This window comes from Tetrapisispora phaffii, chromosome 7 (assembly GCF_000236905.1).
Source record: "Tetrapisispora phaffii CBS 4417 chromosome 7, complete genome".
Classification (NCBI taxonomy): domain Eukaryota; kingdom Fungi; phylum Ascomycota; class Saccharomycetes; order Saccharomycetales; family Saccharomycetaceae; genus Tetrapisispora; species Tetrapisispora phaffii.
This window is the reverse complement of record NC_016526.1, coordinates 737,085-759,007: the sequence shown is the minus strand read 5'-3', so window position 1 is coordinate 759,007 and position 21,923 is coordinate 737,085. Positions and strand designations below refer to the sequence as shown.

At 37.1% G+C, this 21,923-nt stretch overlaps 12 protein-coding genes across 12 annotated transcripts; 7 read left to right on the top strand and 5 right to left on the bottom strand.

The window, feature by feature from the left end:
- Window positions 1–379: 379 nt before the first annotated feature.
- Window positions 380–1,936, top strand: TPHA0G03560 (uncharacterized protein; the record flags this gene model as incomplete). The annotated part of the gene is made up of 1 exon (XM_003686582.1): window positions 380–1,936. One exon carries the CDS (start codon window positions 380–382, stop codon window positions 1,934–1,936), a length of 1,557 nt encoding a protein of 518 aa, XP_003686630.1.
- A 727-nt stretch (window positions 1,937–2,663) lies between these two features.
- On the top strand, window positions 2,664–3,320 carry IRC21 (Irc21p; the record flags this gene model as incomplete). Its single annotated transcript, XM_003686581.1, has 1 exon — window positions 2,664–3,320. One exon carries the CDS (start codon window positions 2,664–2,666, stop codon window positions 3,318–3,320), a length of 657 nt encoding a protein of 218 aa, XP_003686629.1.
- A 510-nt stretch (window positions 3,321–3,830) lies between these two features.
- Window positions 3,831–5,189, bottom strand: IXR1 (DNA-binding transcription repressor IXR1; the record flags this gene model as incomplete). Its single annotated transcript, XM_003686580.1, has 1 exon — window positions 3,831–5,189. The coding sequence occupies one exon, from the start codon at window positions 5,187–5,189 to the stop codon at window positions 3,831–3,833; it is 1,359 nt and encodes a 452-aa protein (XP_003686628.1).
- A 753-nt stretch (window positions 5,190–5,942) lies between these two features.
- On the top strand, window positions 5,943–6,506 carry TPHA0G03530 (uncharacterized protein; the record flags this gene model as incomplete). Its single annotated transcript, XM_003686579.1, has 1 exon — window positions 5,943–6,506. One exon carries the CDS (start codon window positions 5,943–5,945, stop codon window positions 6,504–6,506), a length of 564 nt encoding a protein of 187 aa, XP_003686627.1.
- Window positions 6,507–6,610: 104 nt separating this feature from the next.
- On the top strand, window positions 6,611–7,225 carry TVP18 (Tvp18p; the record flags this gene model as incomplete). Its single annotated transcript, XM_003686578.1, has 1 exon — window positions 6,611–7,225. One exon carries the CDS (start codon window positions 6,611–6,613, stop codon window positions 7,223–7,225), a length of 615 nt encoding a protein of 204 aa, XP_003686626.1.
- Window positions 7,226–7,572: 347 nt separating this feature from the next.
- On the bottom strand, window positions 7,573–8,736 carry TPHA0G03510 (C2H2-type zinc finger protein; the record flags this gene model as incomplete). The annotated part of the gene is made up of 1 exon (XM_003686577.1): window positions 7,573–8,736. The coding sequence occupies one exon, from the start codon at window positions 8,734–8,736 to the stop codon at window positions 7,573–7,575; it is 1,164 nt and encodes a 387-aa protein (XP_003686625.1).
- A 2,627-nt stretch (window positions 8,737–11,363) lies between these two features.
- Window positions 11,364–12,542, top strand: NEM1 (Nem1-Spo7 phosphatase catalytic subunit NEM1; the record flags this gene model as incomplete). Its single annotated transcript, XM_003686576.1, has 1 exon — window positions 11,364–12,542. One exon carries the CDS (start codon window positions 11,364–11,366, stop codon window positions 12,540–12,542), a length of 1,179 nt encoding a protein of 392 aa, XP_003686624.1.
- Window positions 12,543–12,712: 170 nt separating this feature from the next.
- Window positions 12,713–14,692, bottom strand: MAE1 (malate dehydrogenase (oxaloacetate-decarboxylating); the record flags this gene model as incomplete). The annotated part of the gene is made up of 1 exon (XM_003686575.1): window positions 12,713–14,692. The coding sequence occupies one exon, from the start codon at window positions 14,690–14,692 to the stop codon at window positions 12,713–12,715; it is 1,980 nt and encodes a 659-aa protein (XP_003686623.1).
- A 970-nt stretch (window positions 14,693–15,662) lies between these two features.
- On the top strand, window positions 15,663–17,129 carry TFA1 (transcription factor TFIIE subunit TFA1; the record flags this gene model as incomplete). The annotated part of the gene is made up of 1 exon (XM_003686574.1): window positions 15,663–17,129. The coding sequence occupies one exon, from the start codon at window positions 15,663–15,665 to the stop codon at window positions 17,127–17,129; it is 1,467 nt and encodes a 488-aa protein (XP_003686622.1).
- Window positions 17,130–17,488: 359 nt separating this feature from the next.
- On the bottom strand, window positions 17,489–18,526 carry LEU5 (coenzyme A transporter; the record flags this gene model as incomplete). Its single annotated transcript, XM_003686573.1, has 1 exon — window positions 17,489–18,526. The coding sequence occupies one exon, from the start codon at window positions 18,524–18,526 to the stop codon at window positions 17,489–17,491; it is 1,038 nt and encodes a 345-aa protein (XP_003686621.1).
- A 1,071-nt stretch (window positions 18,527–19,597) lies between these two features.
- Window positions 19,598–20,494, top strand: CTP1 (Ctp1p; the record flags this gene model as incomplete). The annotated part of the gene is made up of 1 exon (XM_003686572.1): window positions 19,598–20,494. The coding sequence occupies one exon, from the start codon at window positions 19,598–19,600 to the stop codon at window positions 20,492–20,494; it is 897 nt and encodes a 298-aa protein (XP_003686620.1).
- A 244-nt stretch (window positions 20,495–20,738) lies between these two features.
- Window positions 20,739–21,794, bottom strand: TPHA0G03450 (uncharacterized protein; the record flags this gene model as incomplete). Its single annotated transcript, XM_003686571.1, has 1 exon — window positions 20,739–21,794. One exon carries the CDS (start codon window positions 21,792–21,794, stop codon window positions 20,739–20,741), a length of 1,056 nt encoding a protein of 351 aa, XP_003686619.1.
- Window positions 21,795–21,923: the final 129 nt, after the last annotated feature.

The window sequence follows — 21,923 nt, the reverse complement described above, 5'->3', positions numbered from 1 at the left end:
CAATTATAATAAATCTGCATTTATAAACTTCATCATCAAACTTGCCATAGTAAAGATCTCCGATGCCTTTAAATAGACATTTGAGGCTATTGCTGCGCTTAAGATAGAGAGCAATTAAAAAGGTCGAACATAAAACAATAAACATTGTCTGAATTGTTCGTTTAAAGGAAAGAATTATATACAATTGTTGCCAATATACTGTTTCATATATATGCTGAAGGTATCTGTTCATTGATTCTAGTATTGAGAAGTTTTCACGTTTTGCTTCATAGGTAGATAACTACGAATTAGAAGGATAATCATCGAAGCATCTCATCTCATATTAAAGTATTAATTCCATGATATTTGAAGTAATAATTTTACAAGTTCAAGAAAGATTATGTCTGACGATACCAATTACTTATCACCACATGAAGCTGCACTAGCAATAGTTGCTACAGCAATGAAAAAAGCTAGATTAACGATTGATGTTCTCATTATAAACTCAATATTGGGAGGTATCTTCTTTAGTTGTGGTGGTTTATTACTCTTGGCTGCACATGCTGATAATCCAGTACTGTTTTCGGAGAACCCTGGTATACCCAATATGTTTTCTGGTTTTACATTTGCCATAGCATTGTATTATGTTATCATAACAGGTGTGGATTTATTTAACTCAAATATATTATACTTTAGTGTTGCACTACTGCGACGTGCAGTCACAATATATGATCTTTTAATTTCATGGTTTGTTAGTCTGTTAGGAAATATTGCAGGCTCTCTATTTGTTTCATATTTATTTGGGTTTCTGTCTGGAATTGGAAAACAAACAGAATGGAGGTCAGCTTCAAGGAAGATAGCAGAGCAAAAACTATCTTTCTCCTTTATTGAAACTTTTCTGAAAGCTATTGCCGGTAATTTTTTGGTGTGTTTAGCTGTTTATTTACAGATAATGGCTAAACCAATTCATGTGAAATTTATTGTGTTAGTTTTACCTATTTACACATTCATTACCATCGGTTTTACACATGCAGTTGGTGACATGGCTGTTGTTTTTGTTGGAATGTACAATGGAGCCAAAGTCTCAGTTGGAGAATATATATGGAAACTACTGATCCCTGGAGCAGTAGGCAATATAATTGGTGGATCAGCATTTGGTATAGTGATACCATTTTATTTGCATCTTATTGTTGTTGAAAGAGATAATAAAGGTTTGGGATTGCCACAATACGATTTAAGAGATGAACAGCCCGAAGTAAATATGGACTCCAGAGTGGTCAAAGTTAGTAAGCCAACTGAGAATCTGATCGATGACGAACTAAATGAGGAAACAGACCATAGTGTACGCTCCGATAGAACATCGATAGCTGCGAATACGGATAATGAAACTGAGTCAGTGACATCCGTTGATTCTGAGCTGGAGTCTACAAGTTACGCGTCTCAATCTACTACAGATACTCCATCAATTGGCATATACCACGGTGAAACCTCGTCGATTCGACCAAAGCCATCGGTGAGGTCAGTAAGAACAAACATGTCCAAAGTAGCAAAAATTCAGACAAAAGTAAATTCTCCAGCAGGGTTATTTCCGGTGTATGGTATGGGAGAACCACTTGAGAGAGAGAAGACGATCCAGTCGGGCTTTCGCAGTGCTTCTAATCAGTCAGTTATGGACTCAGTAGACAGGACTACCCCTAGACCTCCCCCTTCTATCAGCCATTACACTTCAGCCTATTCTGCTAGACAGAATATTGATGAACAAGGCAATAATACAACTAACGTTATAACTAACAGGCCCGGTGCACGTTTAGAGAAAGCTATAACAAGAATTGTACGCGCAGGTAATGATACGCAACCTGATGATTCATTGCCAATTACTAACCAAGACCTTCAAAATTTTGAAGGTAATAAAGAGAAGGATAAAAAAAATCATCTGCATTCGATAACGTTCCATTAAAGTTAGTTAAAACTATGACAAGGAAATTTTATCGACCTTCCTCTAGTTCTACTGATGAAACTATGAGTGCTCACGATCGATCAGCAGAGAGTTCAAGCACAGGTTCTAAAAACCTTGAAAATAGTAATGCTGGAACACAAAACTAATCATCGTGGGAGAAACCTAGTGCATCTTAAAGTAGTAACTTACTTCGCAAATAAAAACCTCCTGGTGTGCTGTAAGTTTAAACTATGGACATTGAAATAAGAACAATATCAATATACTCACACTCACTTTTGACTATGATTGTAAACCTATATATAACATGACTTTAATAAATATTATTAGTAACAAATTCATACGTTTAACCGACAACATTCTGCAACGACGAATGTCCTTCCTTGTCCTTATTACATTTTCGATAAACCGCATCGCATGAAATCATATAACACCGTGACTGAAACTTTTCCACCGACAGTGTAGTAATCAAAATTTCTAAGATATTTAATGGTAAGATTTGGATTGATATTGTTTGCACACATGAACTATATGTAAAGAATCAGGAGGATAGAGTGTATATGCTAGTCAATATTGAAGGTGCATTGCATTTATTAACTGCCTATCCCAAGAAACTTAAGACGCATTACAAATTTCTTATTTTGTATTTATCAAACTAAGGTCATTAGGCACAAAATTAGGTATTTGAGAAGTATATGAGACAGGCCACCAATAATAGATCTAGTGAGAAATGTCAGATCACCCAATAAAGAGAAGAATCAGTATACAAAGAGAAGGTGACTTCAGGAAGCCTCGAATCGTGCTTGCACCTAGTCCCAATAATGTGGGTGAAATTTTAATTACCAAGAATCCCAAACCAATTACGTCAGGAAGAACGTTATCAGTTACCTCGAAGGACCTACCTTGTGATGTGCAGGCTGGCTGCAGTACCATTGCCCCAGGAGGCTACCGAAAGAAAGTTGCTTTAAAGCCTGGCCGTAGCGCTCTTGATTGGAGTTCATTGACGATGGGCGATGGTGTCAAGGGTAAACTTATCACTGGAATGGAGAAACACTTGGCGAACAAAGACGATGATATATATAAAATCAACCATCAGAGTACATTGGTGCAGGTTTTGAAGGGAGTACCGTTGTTTATGGTGAAGCCTCCTTTAAGAATCAGCGAGAAGATGGTTGCTGAGCATAATACAGTTGATGATTGTTGGTGCATCATCAAGGGTAAAGTATATTGCATTACTAATTATTTTGAATATCATCCCGGCGGTGACAAGATCCTGAAGAATTTTTGCAGTGGGGTTGATGCCACTGAACAGTTTTATAAGTACCACGCTTGGGTCAATGCGAATAGGGTGTTAAGAACATGTTGCATTGGCGAATTGGCCAAGTAATCAGGATAAATAACTGTCTACTGTTTATACCTTGCATAGAAGTTAATGATAAGATAATCTTGGAATGCCACCGTCTAATTAATATTCAACTTACGTATACAAACACAATGGAAATTTGAGAAAAGTTAATAATTTAATTAAAATATAATACATACATTAAAGGAGCTCAAATAATTATTGTAAATTGAGAACCTTTAATTATCGAATAACTATTAAATATATGTGGATAAATCAATGAATTTCCTATTTCTATTTCTTTTTTCATCTGTTTTTGAAGGTGAAAGATATATTTTGTTGTATATTATAACCACAAATATTCTTTTGTACTAAAAGAATTCCTTTTCTAGTGATTATAATAAATAAGAACGTTGAATTAGGAGATGGTTTCTTCTTTCTCTTAAGAACAAAGAAAAAAAGTAGAATAAATAAAACATAGTTGATTTCAATAAAAATACAAAAAAACTAAAGATTAAAATTAATATGATGGAATATAATTTTATTGTGTTATCTTCAGTTTTGATTAACAGCAGCATTTGGTGGCATACCGTTTATGTTTGCAATGTTATTCATTGGGTTCATAACATTCATTTGATTCAAATCATTTGGATTAGCAGCATTTGGATCTATATTAGCGTTCTTAACTTTCTTCTTTCTTGGTTTTTTAACTTTAATCTTTAAATTGTCTTCTTCAGCGTCTTCTGGATAACAACTTTCCCATTCCTTTAATCTAATTCTGTAATTTTCAGTATATTCAGCTTTCTTCACTGGATCTAGTTGACGCCATTTTTCACCTATAATTTTTGTAATTTCAATCAAGTTTCTATCTGGGTTTTCTTTCACTACGAGTGGACGGATATCTTGAGTAAACTGAATGAATGGGCCTGAAGGTCTCTTTGGTGGTAAAGTTTTTTCGTAATCATCACGTAAAACTCTATATTTTTCCCAATTAGTTCTGAATTCATCATAAAATGGTTTTTTTTGTTCATCAGTTAAATCCTTCCATCTAATCGAAGCTAGTTTAGATAATTCCGGAACTTTTGCGTGTGGATGCTCTTGTAATAATTCGTTTCTAATAGACATGGAGAATAAGAAGTAAGCGGAAGAAGGTCTTTTTGGACCTTGTTTCTTTAATTGTTTTCTTTTTTCTATTCTTGTTTGAGTGGACGATAACTTTTTAACATCTTTATTTTTGGCACCTTTACCGGTTGCGGTAGCTGTGGCTTGATTATTTTGTTTACCCTTTGGACCTTTCTTACCAGAAGCCATTTGTGTTTGCATGGACTGTTGCATGGCCTGTTGCTGCATGGCTTGTTGTTGTAACATCTGTTGTTGCAACAACTGTTGTTGGTGCATTGGATCAAGCATTAAGTTATTTTGTAATGCCGCAGCATGGTCACCGAATTGTTTTTGCATGGAATTGCTTCCTGCAGGGTTTGCTGAGCCTGTTGAATTTGGAATTTGTTTTTGAGCCAAATGAGTCAAAAAGGAATTGTACATTAATTCCGATAATTGGTGTTGGTTCATCTGTTGGTTCGATGGGTTCGCCATTTGCGAATAATTGAAATCTCCGGCGGCGGCCACCTGAGCAGCAGCTTGAGCAGCGGCATCAGCTTGTCCAGCACCTTGGCCAGCACCAGTAGCTGATTGTTGACTTTGACCTCCACCTGCTTGGTGTGAAATACTTGGAGCATAACCAGTTTGCTGAAACTGATGGAATTGAGGCACTTGCTGCTGCTGTTGTTGTTGCTGCTGTTGCTGTTGTTGTGGATAAAAACTGTTTTGCATCATAGGCTGGTATTGTTGGGGTAGACCTGACTGATTAAACTGCGAATTACTGTTACCTGGATTACTGTACTGATTTGAGTCCATTGTCGTAAACGCACTAAAAAATATGTGTAACTATTAATTAACTTTTTTTCTTATAAAAGTAAAAGGGACTAAAAAAAAAAAAAGAAAGAAAGCTGTCTATGTTTCTTCAGATATTTCTGTTCCGTTTTTTTTTTCACAAAATAATAAAATATATGTGAGAAAGAAGTGGCAAAACAAATAAAATAAAATAAAAATTTAGATATATATGGAAGGACGTCAAAAAATACAATGTAAAATATTCCGACTAACCGTGATCTTTACCGAATAAAACTCTCTAGCAATAAAATTTAAACAGAAAACTTGTGAGATACCTCAGTATATATATGTGTATATGTTATACTTTCTTTGCTTAATGTCTTTCAAACGTAAGTAAACAAATAAACAAACAAAACAAATATAATAGGATATGAAATGTTTTATCTCTTCCCAGTAGTGTGTACTTGAAAGTGTGCACTTAGAAAGAAGGGCGAAAAAACTTCACAGCGCAAACGAAAAAACAAAATAAAATAAAAAGAGTTTTGTAATGTACTTGTGTTACAGAAATGAAAAAGTAGTGGAAAGGAAGAAACAGTGAAGATAAAATTTCCCGGTTGTTGCTCTCTATTTATTTAATTTTGAAAATGCAAAGAATCGACGTTTGTGTTTTTGTGTTTTTGCGTTTTTGTGTAAACTTCTTTCTTTTTGTGTGCGTTCTGGGACGTTTTGCGCGAGAAAGGAGCGCTCGTGCGGGGAGTTGCAGCGACTGGGGGGGCTATGGGCGAGGCCGGCGGGCGGCCCGGGACGGTGGAGCAAGCGCGGAGCGAAGTGGTCGGTACGGGGCGTGGAGGGTGCGCTGCGGCGTGTTGTGTGCGCGGGCACAGTGCGGTGCGCGTGCCTGCAGTTTCGCAGCGTGTCAGCTTTTTCACACGCTGCCAGGATTTTCGCGCGAACGGAAAAATCGTTGTTCGCGCGCCGTGGAAACGCTGCGCTGTTTTGTTGGCGAGCCGAAGGGGAGTCTCGCGCAGCGCAGCGCGCGAGACAACAACGAAAAGACCGAGGTGGGCGAGCAGCCGAGGGTCGCGCCCAGAGACAGACGGCGGTGGCGATGGTGTGCGCCGGGTAAACTGCAGCGGCAGTTGCTCACCCGGCAGCTTCGTGTCGGGTGACGCGGCTGGTCAAAGGTGCGGCTTACCCCGCCGTCGTTCTCCGTTCCCTGGTTTTGCGCTGTGTGTGCCGACACTTGCGCTAGGCCGAGCTGGGTTCCAGTACATCGCCACTTCCACGCAGGCATGGTCATCACTGATGGGTTTGTGTGTATGTGCGCGCCGTGTGCAGTGATCCCGATGGCATGGTATCAGATCTCATCAGCCTGGGTACAGCCCTTCCTGAAACGTACTCATACTGAAACGCACATATAGCCATGTCTATATATATATATTGGCATGGCTATATGTACATGTGTAAGGGTGCCTCTCAAACTGCATCCCGTGCTATCCCGTACACAGTATCTATCACTCCATACCCCCCTCCCCCCACACACTCATCTACTCATGGCACTCAGCATAAAACAATTCATTAACGGCGCAGGTATGCTCAAAGATCTGAAGAGCTTCAATTTCAGCGTCTACGGTCAATACTTCGGATACATCAATATCATACTATGCATGGCTCTGGGTATTGCTAATTTGTTCCATGTCAATGCAGTCATTGCCTTTGGCATTGTCGCCATAGTACAAAGTCTTGTCATTCTGTTCATTGAGATTCCTTTCCTTTTGAAAATATGTCCCCTCAGCGACAATTTTGTCAACTTTGTGAAATACTTCGAAACGAACGGCTGGAGATGTCTCTTCTTCACAGGAATGGCAATCGTACAGTGGTGTTCACTTATTTTGAAAGTAACAAGTCTGATCGTGGTTGCAATTGGTCTTTCAATTTCAGCTGCTTTCTACGCCATTGCATTCTTCAAGAAACAAGAGTTTCAACATACTTCCAACGTCATTAAGAATCCAACTGACGACGACTTCCCACACGAAGCAGTCGTCAGAGAAATGTTATGATCCCACATCCATCTGTATAAATACTTTACTACAAATACAAATATAGTCTCAATATAATATAATTTATTCAAACGTATAATGACAGCAATGTCTTCCCTGTGCGCCGTCATTAGTTTTCTTCATTGAAAACGCTTTTATACAATGGTAGTTACGAATATAATGTATATAATGTATAATATATATATATATATATTAGCTATGCAGTCATGCATTCATATGCAAAATAATAGTGGTGTAGACGTTCGTGCTCTACCTTCCCCCATGTTCTATTATTTACAATAGGAATTTTGCCGGGATGTTGTTAAATAAGCCAATTTAAAAAATTGAACTTTGGGCTCGTCATCATCCTATTGTCTTTGTCTTTCGATTATTGAGTTCAAGACTTTTTTCACGTTTTCTTTCTTCAAGGTCCCATTGTCGACCATTGCTATTATACTCACGTTATCATTACTGCTGCTTCCGCTATCGTCGTTCAACATGGACAATGCAGTTTCGTTCACGATGGGCGATGCAGTATCGGTACCAGTACTCGATTCATCGTTCAATTCCAATGAACTTTCGCTCAATTTGTCCATTTCTTGCAAGACTTGTTGTTTGTGCTTCAATTTCATATGTTGGAGAAGATTATCTTTCCTCTTGTGTTTACTTAAACACCAGGGACAGGAGTACTGTCGATTTGAAGAATGAGACAGTAAATGTCTTTTCAACCATGACTTCCTCTTGAAGTATTTCCCACAAACGTTACACCGAAAGATGTACTTGTTGTTCATGTATATATTATCTGAAAATGCAAATGAGTCCTGTTGCTGATTGTTTTGAGCATAATAGCTTTGTTGTTGATCATTAGAATATATTTTTTCGTTTTTACTTGTCATTATACTTCCACTGCCGCCACTTGCACTGTCGCTTGAGCTTCCAGTAGTACTACTGCCGTTGTTGTAGTTACTCGCATTGCTATTTGATTGTGTATGCAGACTGATATTACTATCGGCTAATGGGAATGGTAAGTGGTAATTGAATTGAGCATTGCTTGCATGGATCTTATGTTGGTTATTGTATTGGGTATGCACCGGGCCCAATCTTGGAGGTAACCCTTTTGAAAGAAAATCGCCATCCGATTGTACAGTTTTTGAGCTATTTACAATCACACTTTGGCTATTGTTTGTGCCATTATTTTTTTCAGAATAAAAAGGTGGGAATGCATATGTATTGTGAACAGTTGGAGTCCATGGTCTGAGATTAAAATTATTATTTCGTAGACTGTTATGACGCGTCGTGTTATTATTATATTGATTGAACGACTTCAGTTCTGGTGCCAAAAGGTATGGTTTTTCATGTTTATTTATACTCGAGGTTCGAACATTTATTCGTTTAGTTTGATTATCTGGGCTCTTTGCTTGACTATCTAAAAGTGGTTTATTGTAATCGAATTGGTTCCCTGAATTTGTGTTGTTGCAAGAGCTATTGCTATTGTCTGGCTCAGCATTTAAACGGGGATCTCGTTTCGTCATGTTAGTTTAATTGTTCAGATTGTATTTTCTTGATTGCTCTGTAGTCTTGTCGGGTTATAATCGTAGTTGTATACCTGTGAAAATATATATAAAACACAATGTCTAAGTACGTTTTTGTAATCCTGTAGTTTTACTAAATTTAGTACAACTATACAAAGTAAAATGCTATTTACATATAAATTTAGTAAAAGTCCGTTGGTTATTTGGCAAACTTAACCTTTATTAAATAAAAAAAAACGAAGTCTTGTGTGTTGTACTATATTAAATACTATTTTTCTTTTGGTTTCCGAAACTCTTTCTTATCCAAAGTTTAAGCCAATATACACTTTCCTATTTTGCTGTGTTATATCTGGATGTGTGTGGGAGTGTGTGTCAACTGTATCTCCTTTAGACCCGCCCAAAAATGTCGTGGTCGACTATAACCAGGTTTTTTGATTTTATAATGAGTCAGGCACCAGCGTAAGCGAGCAGTACAAGCAACACACTCTCTAACTACGGATCTCTAAATCTTAAAATCCTCTTATATACTTTTCCAAGCAATATTTTAAGTGCAAAAAATTGAAATATATATATATATAAGCATATATATTAAGTTCTTTTAAGTTCTTTTAAGTGTAGAAAAAAAGTTTAATAACTTTAAATGCAGATGCTCTTGTTTTTGTTCGTTGACAAAGAAATGCAAAAGAAGAAAATAAAAGTATGTGGTGCTGAAAATATTTTTTCCTCAATAGAGAAATATTGCTAGCCATTAAGAAAATTTCTTCCACGAATATTGAGAATACTAGTAGTTGAAGAAAAAACAAGTACTAAATTTATTCATTAACTAGAGTAAAAAACTTTAATAAAGCTTGAAAAACTTTAAACTTTTCAAAATTCAAAGTAAGCAGTAACAAGTTTGTTTGTTTGTTTTGTTTCAAAGTCATATATAGCATCTTAACATTTCGAAATCCTTAGAACGACTAATAGCGATCTTAAATTTTGAAAAAGAAAAAACACAAAATCGAATAAATACGACAAATTTTGAGTATGTTTAATATTTTGAAGAGAAACACACGCACAATAGAGGTAATTTTCGAAATGAATCTTGACTAATAAAACGATGTTGCAACTATTTCGAAATTTGCTGTGTGTGATATTTAACTAATTGACATTTGATGTGAGATGAACGTACTACGAATGTCGAAAAGCATGAAGGAGTGCAACTGGGTAGAACAAGAGAAAAATCAGAAGTTTCGTTAAATTTCATACATTTCATGAAATTCACTAAGAGGAAATGCGAAGAGGAGCGGAGAAAAGAAATTTAAGGTTTAGCAGCTTTTATTGCACCGACAACGTCTCGATGGATTCCGCTTCTGGCTATTACTTAACATTTGAAAATTAATGCGTTGACACGCCGATACGCGTAGCAGCAGGGAGCTGCAAAATGGTAGTTGTCGACGCGAAGGGGCGTCAAGAGGAGGTGCACCGCACCCGTTTATTTAGTATTTATACGTGCAAACCAATAACCCTCGGAGACAAGCAGCGTGTGACACTACTCATCTGTTGTGTACGTTTTTTTCTTTTTCTACCTATCTGGGCGTGGATGTGTGTCCGTGCCAGTGTGCAATGCCCTGGAAATTCACGGAATTTGTTGGCACGGAAGTGAGAATTTCAAATTTGCGGAATTACGTCCAGCCCCCCCTAGAGGATAGGACTGCGTGACTGTCGTGTTAGAGGTCCGCAGAGAGATGCTCATGCATCTGATATGCCAGCGCGCTGGGCACTCGATGCGTGGAGCAGGTGTCCAGCAAACCCGCTGACTGTCGATCTATTATTGGAATTTCTTATTTTTGCCGTGGTATCAATCTTTCTTTTTCTATTTGCTCGCGCCGCTGTTCTCTCTAGACTCGTTGGCGTGAGCGTGCCCCGTCTGCAGGGCAGTGTTACTCAGCGGGAGAGTCCTACCACGAAGCCAAAACCAAAGTTTAAAAAACTTTAATACCAAGGCGTCACGCATCTCTTGGAGAGCGTCTCACAACACCTGCATTTTACGTTTGATAGTTAACATTTTCTGCACCTCCATTTGTATCCAACCTCTACGTATTTGTCTTGTCCCTCTGTCTCTCCACCAAACAGCACCGAACGTCCAGACGTCAAGTTTCATAAGATGCCGATAAGTCACCGCTGTCTGAGAAAGCTTAGAGGTTACTGAAGACTGACGTGTTGAAGGAACCCATGTGGAAAATGTAGTTTGGTACGACGTCTCGTGCATTCTGGATAAGCAAAATTATGTTGCCACTCGAAACACCCGGGTAACAGTCTAACAAAATTTTGGTGCCGTCTGTTTATCCGGGTAAATGTATGTGATGAGCTTTTCACTTCCCCAATTTGGTGTAGGGTGTGTGTGTGCACGTTTGTTTTTTAATTTATAGTGATGTGAACATGGCACAGGAAGTCTTATTGGATGCTGGTACTACACTCCCCTTCTCATTCGACTGGATAACTTCAATGGCAATAAAAGATGTTGGCGGCTAATTTGCATTGTTTTTTTATATAATGGCGGCAAAGTGCACTATCTGGACACCTTTTATTTCTTTTTTCACTCCGTCACAAGGGAAGGTGAGGAGATATCTATCGCAAGTATCGCAATGAATACGATATCTTACATTTCGAATAGTTTGATCACATCGATCAGAGAGGAGGGCGGCAAGGAGGAGCAAGAGGAGCTGCAACCTGCTCTACCAGACGAGAAGCCGTTCTGGTTCGTGCTTCTGTTCTTGCCAAGGTTGTTGCTAGTGAAACCGTTGCTGTTCTCGTGGTATCTGCTAACGTTCCCATTGACTTTGTTCGAACAGAACAACAGTAACAACGGCAGATCTAGGGACTCGCAGACGGCGAACAGTCTGTCGGATGCTTCCTCGATCGCTAACAACAATGCGTTCTATGTCACAAAGGGCCGTAAGAGAACCGAGCAATTGCAGAACTTGGATTCCGTGCTCGAAGACGACATGAAAGGCGGCGAAATGATACTACAACGAGACACAGTCAAGGGTTCTTTGCTTAACGCTTCGAACCTATACAAAGTCCCTGGTGCTGCTGGCAGCGGTAAAAATAACTCGGCGGTCAAGTCTATGTCCTCGTCCGTAGCGTTCGGCACAAAGAAGATGGGGAGGTTCTTGTTCCCTAAAAAACTGATTCCAAGATCCATATTGCATAGTGGGAGGAAGAAGAAACTCGTTCTAGATCTAGACGAGACTCTGATCCATTCCATCTCTAGATCAAACTCCAACTCGAACAACGCACAGGCGCATCTGGTGGAAGTGAAATTCCAAATCAGCGGCATATCGACTTTGTATTACGTCCACAAGAGGCCTTATTGCGATCTGTTCTTATCTAATGTAAGTAAATGGTACGATTTGATCATTTTCACTGCATCAATGAAAGAGTACGCAGACCCTGTTATCGACTGGCTAGAATCCTCATTTGTAGGAAACTTCTCGAAGAGGTACTACAGAAACCATTGTATTCTCCGAGATGGCGTAGGTTACATTAAGGATCTGTCGATAATTAATGATACTAATGATGATCATGGAAATGAGCTCGTTAGAGCTAATTCGATATTGCATGAAATTATATTGATAGATAATAGCCCCGTCAGTTATGCAATGAATGTAGATAACGCTATTCAAGTGGAAGGATGGATAAGTGATCCCACAGATCAAGATTTGTTGAATTTATTACCCTTCTTGGAGTCATTGAGGTATACTACAGACGTTAGAAACATATTGTCATTAAAGAATGGGGAAAGAGCATTTGATATCAATTAATTATATAAAATCAAATTATATATTTTTAAAAGAACATGGATAAAATATTTTTGATAGAGCTGTCTGCATTTATATCTAGGTATGTGTATGTATTTTGTGACCATTCTATCGCTGGTTACCGGTGATATAATAACATAAATGTAAATACGGAAAGTCCTAGGAACTGCTTCTTAGAGTTGATGGGTATGGATTGTGGGATCATGGACAACCTTCACCATTGGTTTGTATTCAGGCTTCCACATCTGTTCGCGAACCCACTCCAAACAACCATCGAAGTCTCTAGGAACATTCACTTTTTCTTCATGTTTAGAGCCCGGTATCGTTTCATTTTCAATTCTGGCTACACCTTCTTCGATCGCTTGTAAAATGACAGCAGTCGCCACTCTAGATGATGTGTCATTGATTTCAGTCATCGAGGGTAATAAACCTGGTCTGGAATCCCCATCCTTTAATGGAGACAATGATGCCAACTGATGAACTGCTGCAGCAATCATCTTATCAGAAATTACAGTAGCACGAGATAGTACTGCGCCTAACCCAATACCAGGGAATGAGAAACAATTATTATTTTCAGATATTCTATACCCTTCAACAGGTGGGAAAGGTGAACCAGTGGCCACTAACGCGTTGAAGTCCGTCCATTTTAATAAATCTTCAGGAACCGCCTCATGCAATCTAGTTGGATTGGACAATGGGAATATAATTGGTCGAGGATTATGTTTGTACATCTCTTTTATTACAACTTTATTGAAGGCACCAGCCTGGGTCGAACAACCTATCAAACAAGTAGGTTTGACCATAGAAATGACCTCCTGTAACGATTCTGAATCGAACGAACTAGCTAGTTCGTCATCTTTAGCAAAAAGATATTGACTAGGCGAGGATACATCCTCCATACTCTTTAATATCAAACCTCGTCTATCCATTAGGTAAATTTTGGATCTAGCCACTTCTTTTGACATCCCATCTGCTACTAAATTATTAACAATTTGATCAGCAATACCTAAACCGGCAGAACCTGCACCAAATATTAATATTTTGGAAGCATCTAGAGTTCTATTGGTATGCCTCAATGCTGCAATAAGCGATGCCATCACGACAGCGCCTGTACCTTGAATATCGTCATTGAAGCAAGGCAACTCATTTTTATATCTATTTAGTAACCTTCTTGCGTTTGTGACACCAAAGTCTTCAAAATGCAAGATGGCAGATGGGAAACGTTTTTTGACGGCTTGTATGAATTTCTCAACAAACTCATCATATTGTTTGCCTCTAATTCTTGAAAATCTGTTTCCCATATACAATTCGTCTCTAGCCAGTCGTTTGTTATTTGTTCCAACATCTAGACAAACAGGTAAGACACGACCTGGATGAATGCCACCACATAGAGTCATTAAAGCCAATTTGGACACCGCGATTCTAATACCACCGACACCCTGATCACCAATACCTAAAATCCCTTCCGAATCAGTAACTACAATGTAGTCCACGTCTTTGTCTTCTCCGTAAAGAGATAGTCTTCTCTCTATTGAGTCTGGATCAGTGATATCCAAGAAAATACCTTCTGGTTTTCTAAATCTATGAGAATACGCCGCAATAGCGTCACCTTCTGTTGGAGTATAAATGATTGGCACTAATTCTTTAATATGTTCTTTGATCAAAGCAAAATATAATACTTTATTCTGAACCCTCATTGAAGTCATGAAATCATTTTTAGCCAGTGGTGTTTTAAATCTGCATAGTTGTTTATAGGCTCTTTCTACTTGTTCCTCCAGTGTGTTAATTTGTGGCGGTAACAATGCATCTAGTTTGAAAGCCTCTCTTTCCTCTTGAGTGAATGCAGACCCTTTATTGAAAAGAGGCGAGTTCAGTAAATTGAATGACTCTAAATGACATTCAACAGCTTGGTTTGACACCGAGAGTCTTGTAGCCTTCTTGATTTTCTTATTATGGAACAAATATTGGGCTTCTTTACCTATTGGAGTCTTTGTAAAATGGTCTTTAACTTTGCAATGAGAAGAATCCAGGACTTGTGGGCTGAAGCTCTCAACTGGAGAATAAGCAGGTTTATACAAGATCTCAACTGTAGAGAAAACACGACTACAATTAATAGCCCTAGTGACCAAACAGTGTTTTGTCGATTTCAACATATTGAAGAATTCCAAGCATATATCACTGTTGGTGTTTGCGGCTTATGTTATAATACAACAAACAGATAAAACACATACAAGAACATACACACACTTATATATATACATTGAAATTATTGAACCAGAGTCATCTTTACATTATAAATTTTCAGCAAAGCTCAAAACCTTGGCACTCTTGCACTCAAAGACCTCCCGACTAAAACATCTACTCGTCTCTCAACAAGAAATTACAGTTACTGAAACTAGCAAAATAATGTTTTTTGATACCTTGGTTGTCCAATCATTAGATTATTCTAGTAGTCATCTCAGGATCCTAAGTTATAATATTTCATTACTAAGGTAATTACTGCCATTCAATTTCTTAACAGTGTCAATCAATACTCTAAAACAGTCATCACTGACTATTTGCCTGTGAACAATCGCCGTTTCTGTTCTTGTGTTTGTCCGTGTAGGGTCCGTTTAGGCATGGTGGGGAAAGTGGATAGTGCCATTGGATAGTATTGCTATTTTTCAGCGGACCGCTTGCAATTGGTTAGAACGGAAACTGTGCGCGGGAAGGAGAACCCGATGGTGTGTCGGGTAACGTTTGTGGATGTTGCCCGGGTAACAAATGTAGGGTTGTTTTGCTCATTGTGACCCTACGCATCGTCGTTTAGGGCTGTTAGGGCTGTTAGGAATTTTGACCTTTTTCACGTTTCTTTTTCCTGCTCATACTTAACAGAATATTTCAAATATTAAAATATTATTTCAATATTTTAATATTGCAAATAGTCTACTGTCTTGCGCATATTAAAGGCTTGAAGGTCACTATTTGGAGGTCGTTTGTGAAACTTTGGAACACGTTTTATTGGTATTCGTGTTTAGAAAGTGTATATACTTTGCTTTCGGTACCGTGGTTGCAATTACAGTGAGTTTTTCTTCCTTCCGATTCCCCCCTCCCCCAACCCCACTACCTTCTGATTGTTAAGCGATGGATAAGCAGATTTATGATATTGTCAAGAATTTACTGAAGTTCGTTGTTAGAGGTTTCTATGGTGGCTCGTACATATTGGTGTTGGATGCAGTACTGTATCATTCCGTCTTAGCAGAAGAAGACATCAAGCAGTTGCTGAGTATAAACAAGACAGATTTGGGTCCTTTGATTGCAACGTTGAGATCAGATGGGTTGTTGTCCACTCATAAGCAGCGAGAGTTCCCTCCAAACTCCAAATCCATAGAGAGGATCTACTACTACATCAAGTTTCCGCATGCTATTGATTCTATCAAATGGAAAGTGCATCAAGTTGTGCAGAGATTGAAAAATGATCTAGATAAAAATTCAGAACCAAATGGGTACATGTGTCCAATTTGTTTAACTAAGTACACTCAGTTGGAGGCAATTCAATTATTGAACTTCGACAGAACCGAATTCATGTGTTCGCTGTGTGATGAGCCATTGATTGAGGATGATTCAAATAAAAAGAATAAAGAGAAGCAAGATAAATTAAATAAGTTAATGGACCAAGTGCAACCTATCATTGATTATTTAAAGAAAATCGATGATTCAAGAATAGAAGAGAACACTTTCGAAATTGCATTGGCAAGATTGATCCCACCACAAAATCAATCCAAGGCGGCCTACACATACAATCCAAAGAGAGGTTCTACAATGTTTAGACCTGGTGAGAACCATGCAATGACAAATGCAAACCGTAACGAGACAAATGCATTAGCTAATAGTGCCTTGTTGGGCAATGACAGTAGTAGACGTGCAGGTGCCAACTCCCAAGCTACATTACATATCAACATCACAACAGCAAGTGATGAAATGGTTCAACGTGAATTGCAAGAGAGAAAAGCCGAAGAAAAAAGAAAACAGAATGCAGTTCCAGAGTGGCATAAACAAAGTACTATCGGAAAAGCTGATTTGGGTAGGTTGGATAAAGACGAAGAGTTCGATCCACGAACAACGGCTTATGCGGCGCAATCTTTGAATGAATCGAATGGTATAATGAGCTCTGCTGGCTCCTCGATGAATTCAAGTTATTATAACAACTCTTACCAACAACGTCGTGCATTGACTGAACAAGAAATTGAAGAAAGAGAGAATGAAAGAACTTTGAACGAATACTACGCATCTCTGGCAAAGAAACAAGCTCGTATGAAGAAAGAAGAGGATGAAGATGAAGACGAAGATGATGAAGATGAACAAAATAATAAACATGAAGACGAAATTGAAATGGAAGATGTAGATGAGGAGGAAGATGGTGATTTTGAAGATGTTGTTGAAAATAATGTTATAGACAAAAAGAAAGAACCTTCTGAGGAACAGGTAACTAATGTTGAAGCTAACGCAAAAGAAGACGCAGTTAGTGATGCAGATGATGATGGAAATAAAGAAGAAATCAAGGATGATGACAATGAGGACGATATGGACATTGAATTCGAGGATGTTTAAAGAATGTTAATGTCTAGTTTGCTTTTATCTCCCATTGTATATTTGAATCTCAGAAGCGCTATACTATATAAGTTATAAATTGTTAATAATAAATCTGGCATATAATCTGAATTTATACTAAATATATAGAATTATTTTTAAAGTATTGGTAATGATTGGTTGGTTATGCATTTGTGCATCTATTTACATCAAATTGTTTATATTTTATTAACAGAATCATCATGACATAAGATTTCTTTCAGAGTAAATGAAGAGTTGAAATCCTATTTTATATATGAAGTTTAAAAGATACTTAGAATATTAATATAGTCCCTAAAATATTTAATATCATAAAATAACTTGTCTGTACCCAATTTAGCTTAAATACCCAAGTACCATTTCATTCTTTCATAAACGAAAAAACTACATGCAACCATCGGTGTAACTTTTATGTAACCTATACTCAATCCAACAAAAAAGCCTCTCCATCCACGTTCTTTATATATTATTCTAGCTATTTGAGGTATTGTTTCAAATTTGTGAGAATACATATTTCTAGTTGATAAACTACTCACTTGTAATCTTCTTCTAATTATTTCAAAAGGATAAGCTGCAGTTTGTGACGCTATACCAGCTAGCCCACCGGATATTAATTCAGCCCACGTTCTTAGTGGCAGTTTTTGACGTTTCTTTCTTCTTTCTTTATCTTGCTCAGCGGATAATGGAACAACAGAATATGGTCTTAAATATGGTAATTTAAATATGTCATGCAAAAAATCATGTGCAAAAAATGATACACCTGCATATGGAATCATGCCTAATACAGAAGGAGTGTAGCCTCGATAAAAATTACACCAATGAGCAAACCAAGTCGGTATATATCCTTTTGATAGCAATGTTGTTGATGCAGGCTCATGATAAATTTGTTTTATTACAAATCTTACCTTAACATGATGATGCTCAGTTACGTAAGCCAATCTCACACGAATTAAATCCAATGGATAAGTAATAAATACACTACATAGCCCTGATAACGAGCCACTCATCATTCTCCTCCAATGTGTTTCGTATTGTTTACTAGGAATTAGGATACTTCTGATTTGTTCATAAGCTACGAATTTCATTGCGGCATAAGGGAAAATTCTTGCTAATGTAATTGAATGACCTTGGAATAAACCAAGAACACCATCCTGGGTCCATATATGTTTTGCTGCCTTGACCAACCCGTGGAGAGACCCTGAATATTTTGCATAATGAGGGTTTGAAGTTTGGAATAATATCTTTATTCTATCTAAGGGAGCTATTAATGATTTGGCACAGGAGCCAGATATTCCACCTGCTATGCCAGATCGGACAATATATTCCATAGAATCTCTCTTGATAGCTCCTTTTTCGTTGACTGAAATAACTGTGCTCATTTTTTCTCTTGTTTGGATTTCTATATGTATGAATTTAATATAAATAGCATCACTTTCGATTGAAAACTCTATTTTACTGGAAGATATGTAAAACTTACTGTCTGTTTGTTTGGTTTTGATATATCTACTTGAAAATAATCCCCACTGAAGTCGAAATGGCGTATTCTTTTCTAACAAAAATTGTGATACCTACGTACTATTTGTCTGTAAAATGTAATTTTGTTTTATCCTAATTAATTATAAAGTAGGATATGTCTACTCTTGTATCTAGTTATTTTATCTAAGCATCATAATAGTAACATACTATTATCAATTTCTATACATTTCTTCATATATGTAAAATTTCAGTCAAGATTTTAATATTATTTGATAGTCGGTTCTCATGAAAGACTCTTTTTTTGTCATTGGGTAACCATAGAAAGAATAACTTATTAGATTCTACAGGGAAAATAACTTGTTTAAAATATAATTTTCACTGTTTTTAAGCAATAGCTGATAACTGACTATTTATATATTGTTATAATATCAAGTTATATTAAAATTCGTTTAAGATATTCTCATCAGCAATATAATAACTTCACGAAATGAGAAAAATAGCTCCTATGAACTAGTTTGAATGGCAGTATGCTTTAAAATAGGACCACTATATATGAATACTACACTCCATTAGATATTCTAAAATGGGAATACTAGCTTGATGTTAGAGGTCTTATCGCCGTATACAAATTCTAGCAACCGTTGGAATAATAGCCAGCATTTTATTACATTGTCCTAAAACTTTTCGATATTTTGACATTTTCCCGTAGTAACGGAATTCTTGAAAGGTAAAATTCCATCGGAAAACCTTTAAACTGCTAATAAAAGTATGAATCATCTCTCAACTGAAAGACTCATCGATTATTTAAAATATATTTAGAGATGCTGTTGTCATCTTTTTGCTAAAACATGTATAAATGGAGGGTTCTAATTATACAAAATTTCATTTTTGTTATGTGAGATCCATCATACTTGTTAATTTTTCTTGGTATATACTATATTTAAACACACATATACACATAACGCTAGCAGGGTATGTCTGAGAAACAGAAACAAAAAGTAGACCCAACAAGCTCGTTCATTGCCGGTGCACTTGCTGGTGCAATTGAAGGTTCAATAACCTATCCATTTGAATTTGCGAAGACGAGGTTGCAATTGAGTTCTAAAGCTGTTAATGTGACAAAAAATCCAATTAAATTATTGTATCAGATTGGCAGATTTCAAGGTATTGGGGCCATGTACATAGGGTGTCCCGTTTTCATTGTTGGCAATACTGCCAAAGCTAGTATACGGTTTCTTGGTTTTGATATGATTAAAGATATGTTAAAAGATCCTCTTACCGGGGAAGTTAGTGGGCCAAGAGGTGTCATTGCCGGTTTAGGGGCAGGGTTGATGGAGAGTGTCTTTGCCGTGACACCTTTTGAACATGTTAAGACTTTGATGATTGATGATAAACGTTCTCCTACCCCAAAATATTCGAATAATGGTAAGGGCGTTCTACGGAATTATGGGAATTTACTTCGTGCAGAGGGCTTACGAGGTCTGTATAGTGGTGTCATTCCAGTTTCGATGAGACAAGCAGCTAACTCCGCTGTCCGTCTGGGCTGTTACAATAAAATCAAAACAATAGTGCAAAAATATACAAGTACTCCTGTTGACAAACCTTTATCCTCTGGCTTGACTTTTGTCGTGGGTGCCTTTAGTGGAATCGTGACAGTATACTCGACGATGCCCATTGATACTGTCAAGACAAGAATGCAAAGTTTGGAGCATTCAAAATATAAAAATACATTGGATTGTTTTGTTAAAGTTTACAAGAATGAAGGTTTAAAGATATTTTGGAAAGGTGCAACTCCTAGACTAGGGAGATTAATATTAAGTGGTGGTATTGTATTTACTGTCTATGAAAAAGTACTGGATGTGCTAAAATAGAAATCAAAAAAAAAAAATAACGTAAAATGTGTCAGTAGTAAAAAACTTATATTAAAATTTACATAAATCTTTTTGAGTAAAAATGTATAAAATATTGGATCGACAATAAAATGATAGAGAAATGCTTAAATATGGTAACTTTATGTAAAGCAGTAATTTTTATATATTTAGTATTGTGCATGAATATGAAGTGACTTTAATGAGTACTTGAATGATGTTACGGCTATGAGATAGTTTGATGCAGTCATGCTTGGAATTGTTCTTTATAATTTCTTTCCATTTTTTTGACCTTAGCATAATCATGAACACTTTTTAATAAGATAAACAATCCTAGTGCTCCTATGACAATGGATAATAGAGGTATATCGTATATGGTCTTTAAACTGACAGTACTTGATGCAGTGGTAATATTAAAGGTTGGTGTTGTATTTATTACCAGATCAGAACTAAAATGATCGAATTTAGAAGTAGCTGGGTCCATTTTTATCAGGAGATCATCGATCTCATTAGGGTTTTCAACTATAATCCTCATTAATTCTTCACCATTGCGCGATCCTGCAGTACTACTACCTACTGACTTTGATAACTCTCTTTTGGGCAACATTGAATACGAATATCCAATAAAGGTTAGTCCCAAACCAAATCGGGAACCATTTTTACCAGCGTGTGAATTATGTAAGAAATACGTGATTAAGAAACCAATAAATTGGAAACTTGTACTAATAATTAAATTCCATAGAAAATTGACTAAAGTCCCAGTGGGTAGATTGTAGATTAATATTTCTCCATTGGGTAAGGCCTGTTCATAATCATCCTGTATTCCATTGTTTTCATAGTCATCCATCAAGAAATTTCTTTCATCATCTTCATACAATGGAGCCATGTCATCGACAACATTTTCGTATTCAGGTAAAATACCTTTTGCAATTAAATCTTGGTCATATAAATCAGTTGGCTTCACAGCCATGTTGCTAAACACACCATCATAATTTGCACCAATGATCCGTTCATGATTCAGTAAACTACCATTATTATACACACCTGAAGTGGATGTTGTGTTTACATTGACATTCGTATTTGAATTTGTATTTGCATGCGCAGTCGCATTGAAATCTCTTCGTAAATTGTCCAAAGTGTTAAACTTACCTCTAACTGTATTAATCGAAGATAGAATATAATTTGTACATGTTGTAAGCATGATTAACGGCCTGCCATTATAATCATCATTAATATTGTTCAACACATCTAAACTCCCTTGTAACAAATTCGAACGTACAATACAATTATCGAGTAATGACATGGTATCGTTTGTTGTTTATAATTCGTGTGTCTCAATATTGGTACTCTTCCTTCGCCTAAACATATGTATGTATATATACAATTATTTGCCTATGTTTATCGGTTACTTTACTTCAACGATGGGACGATA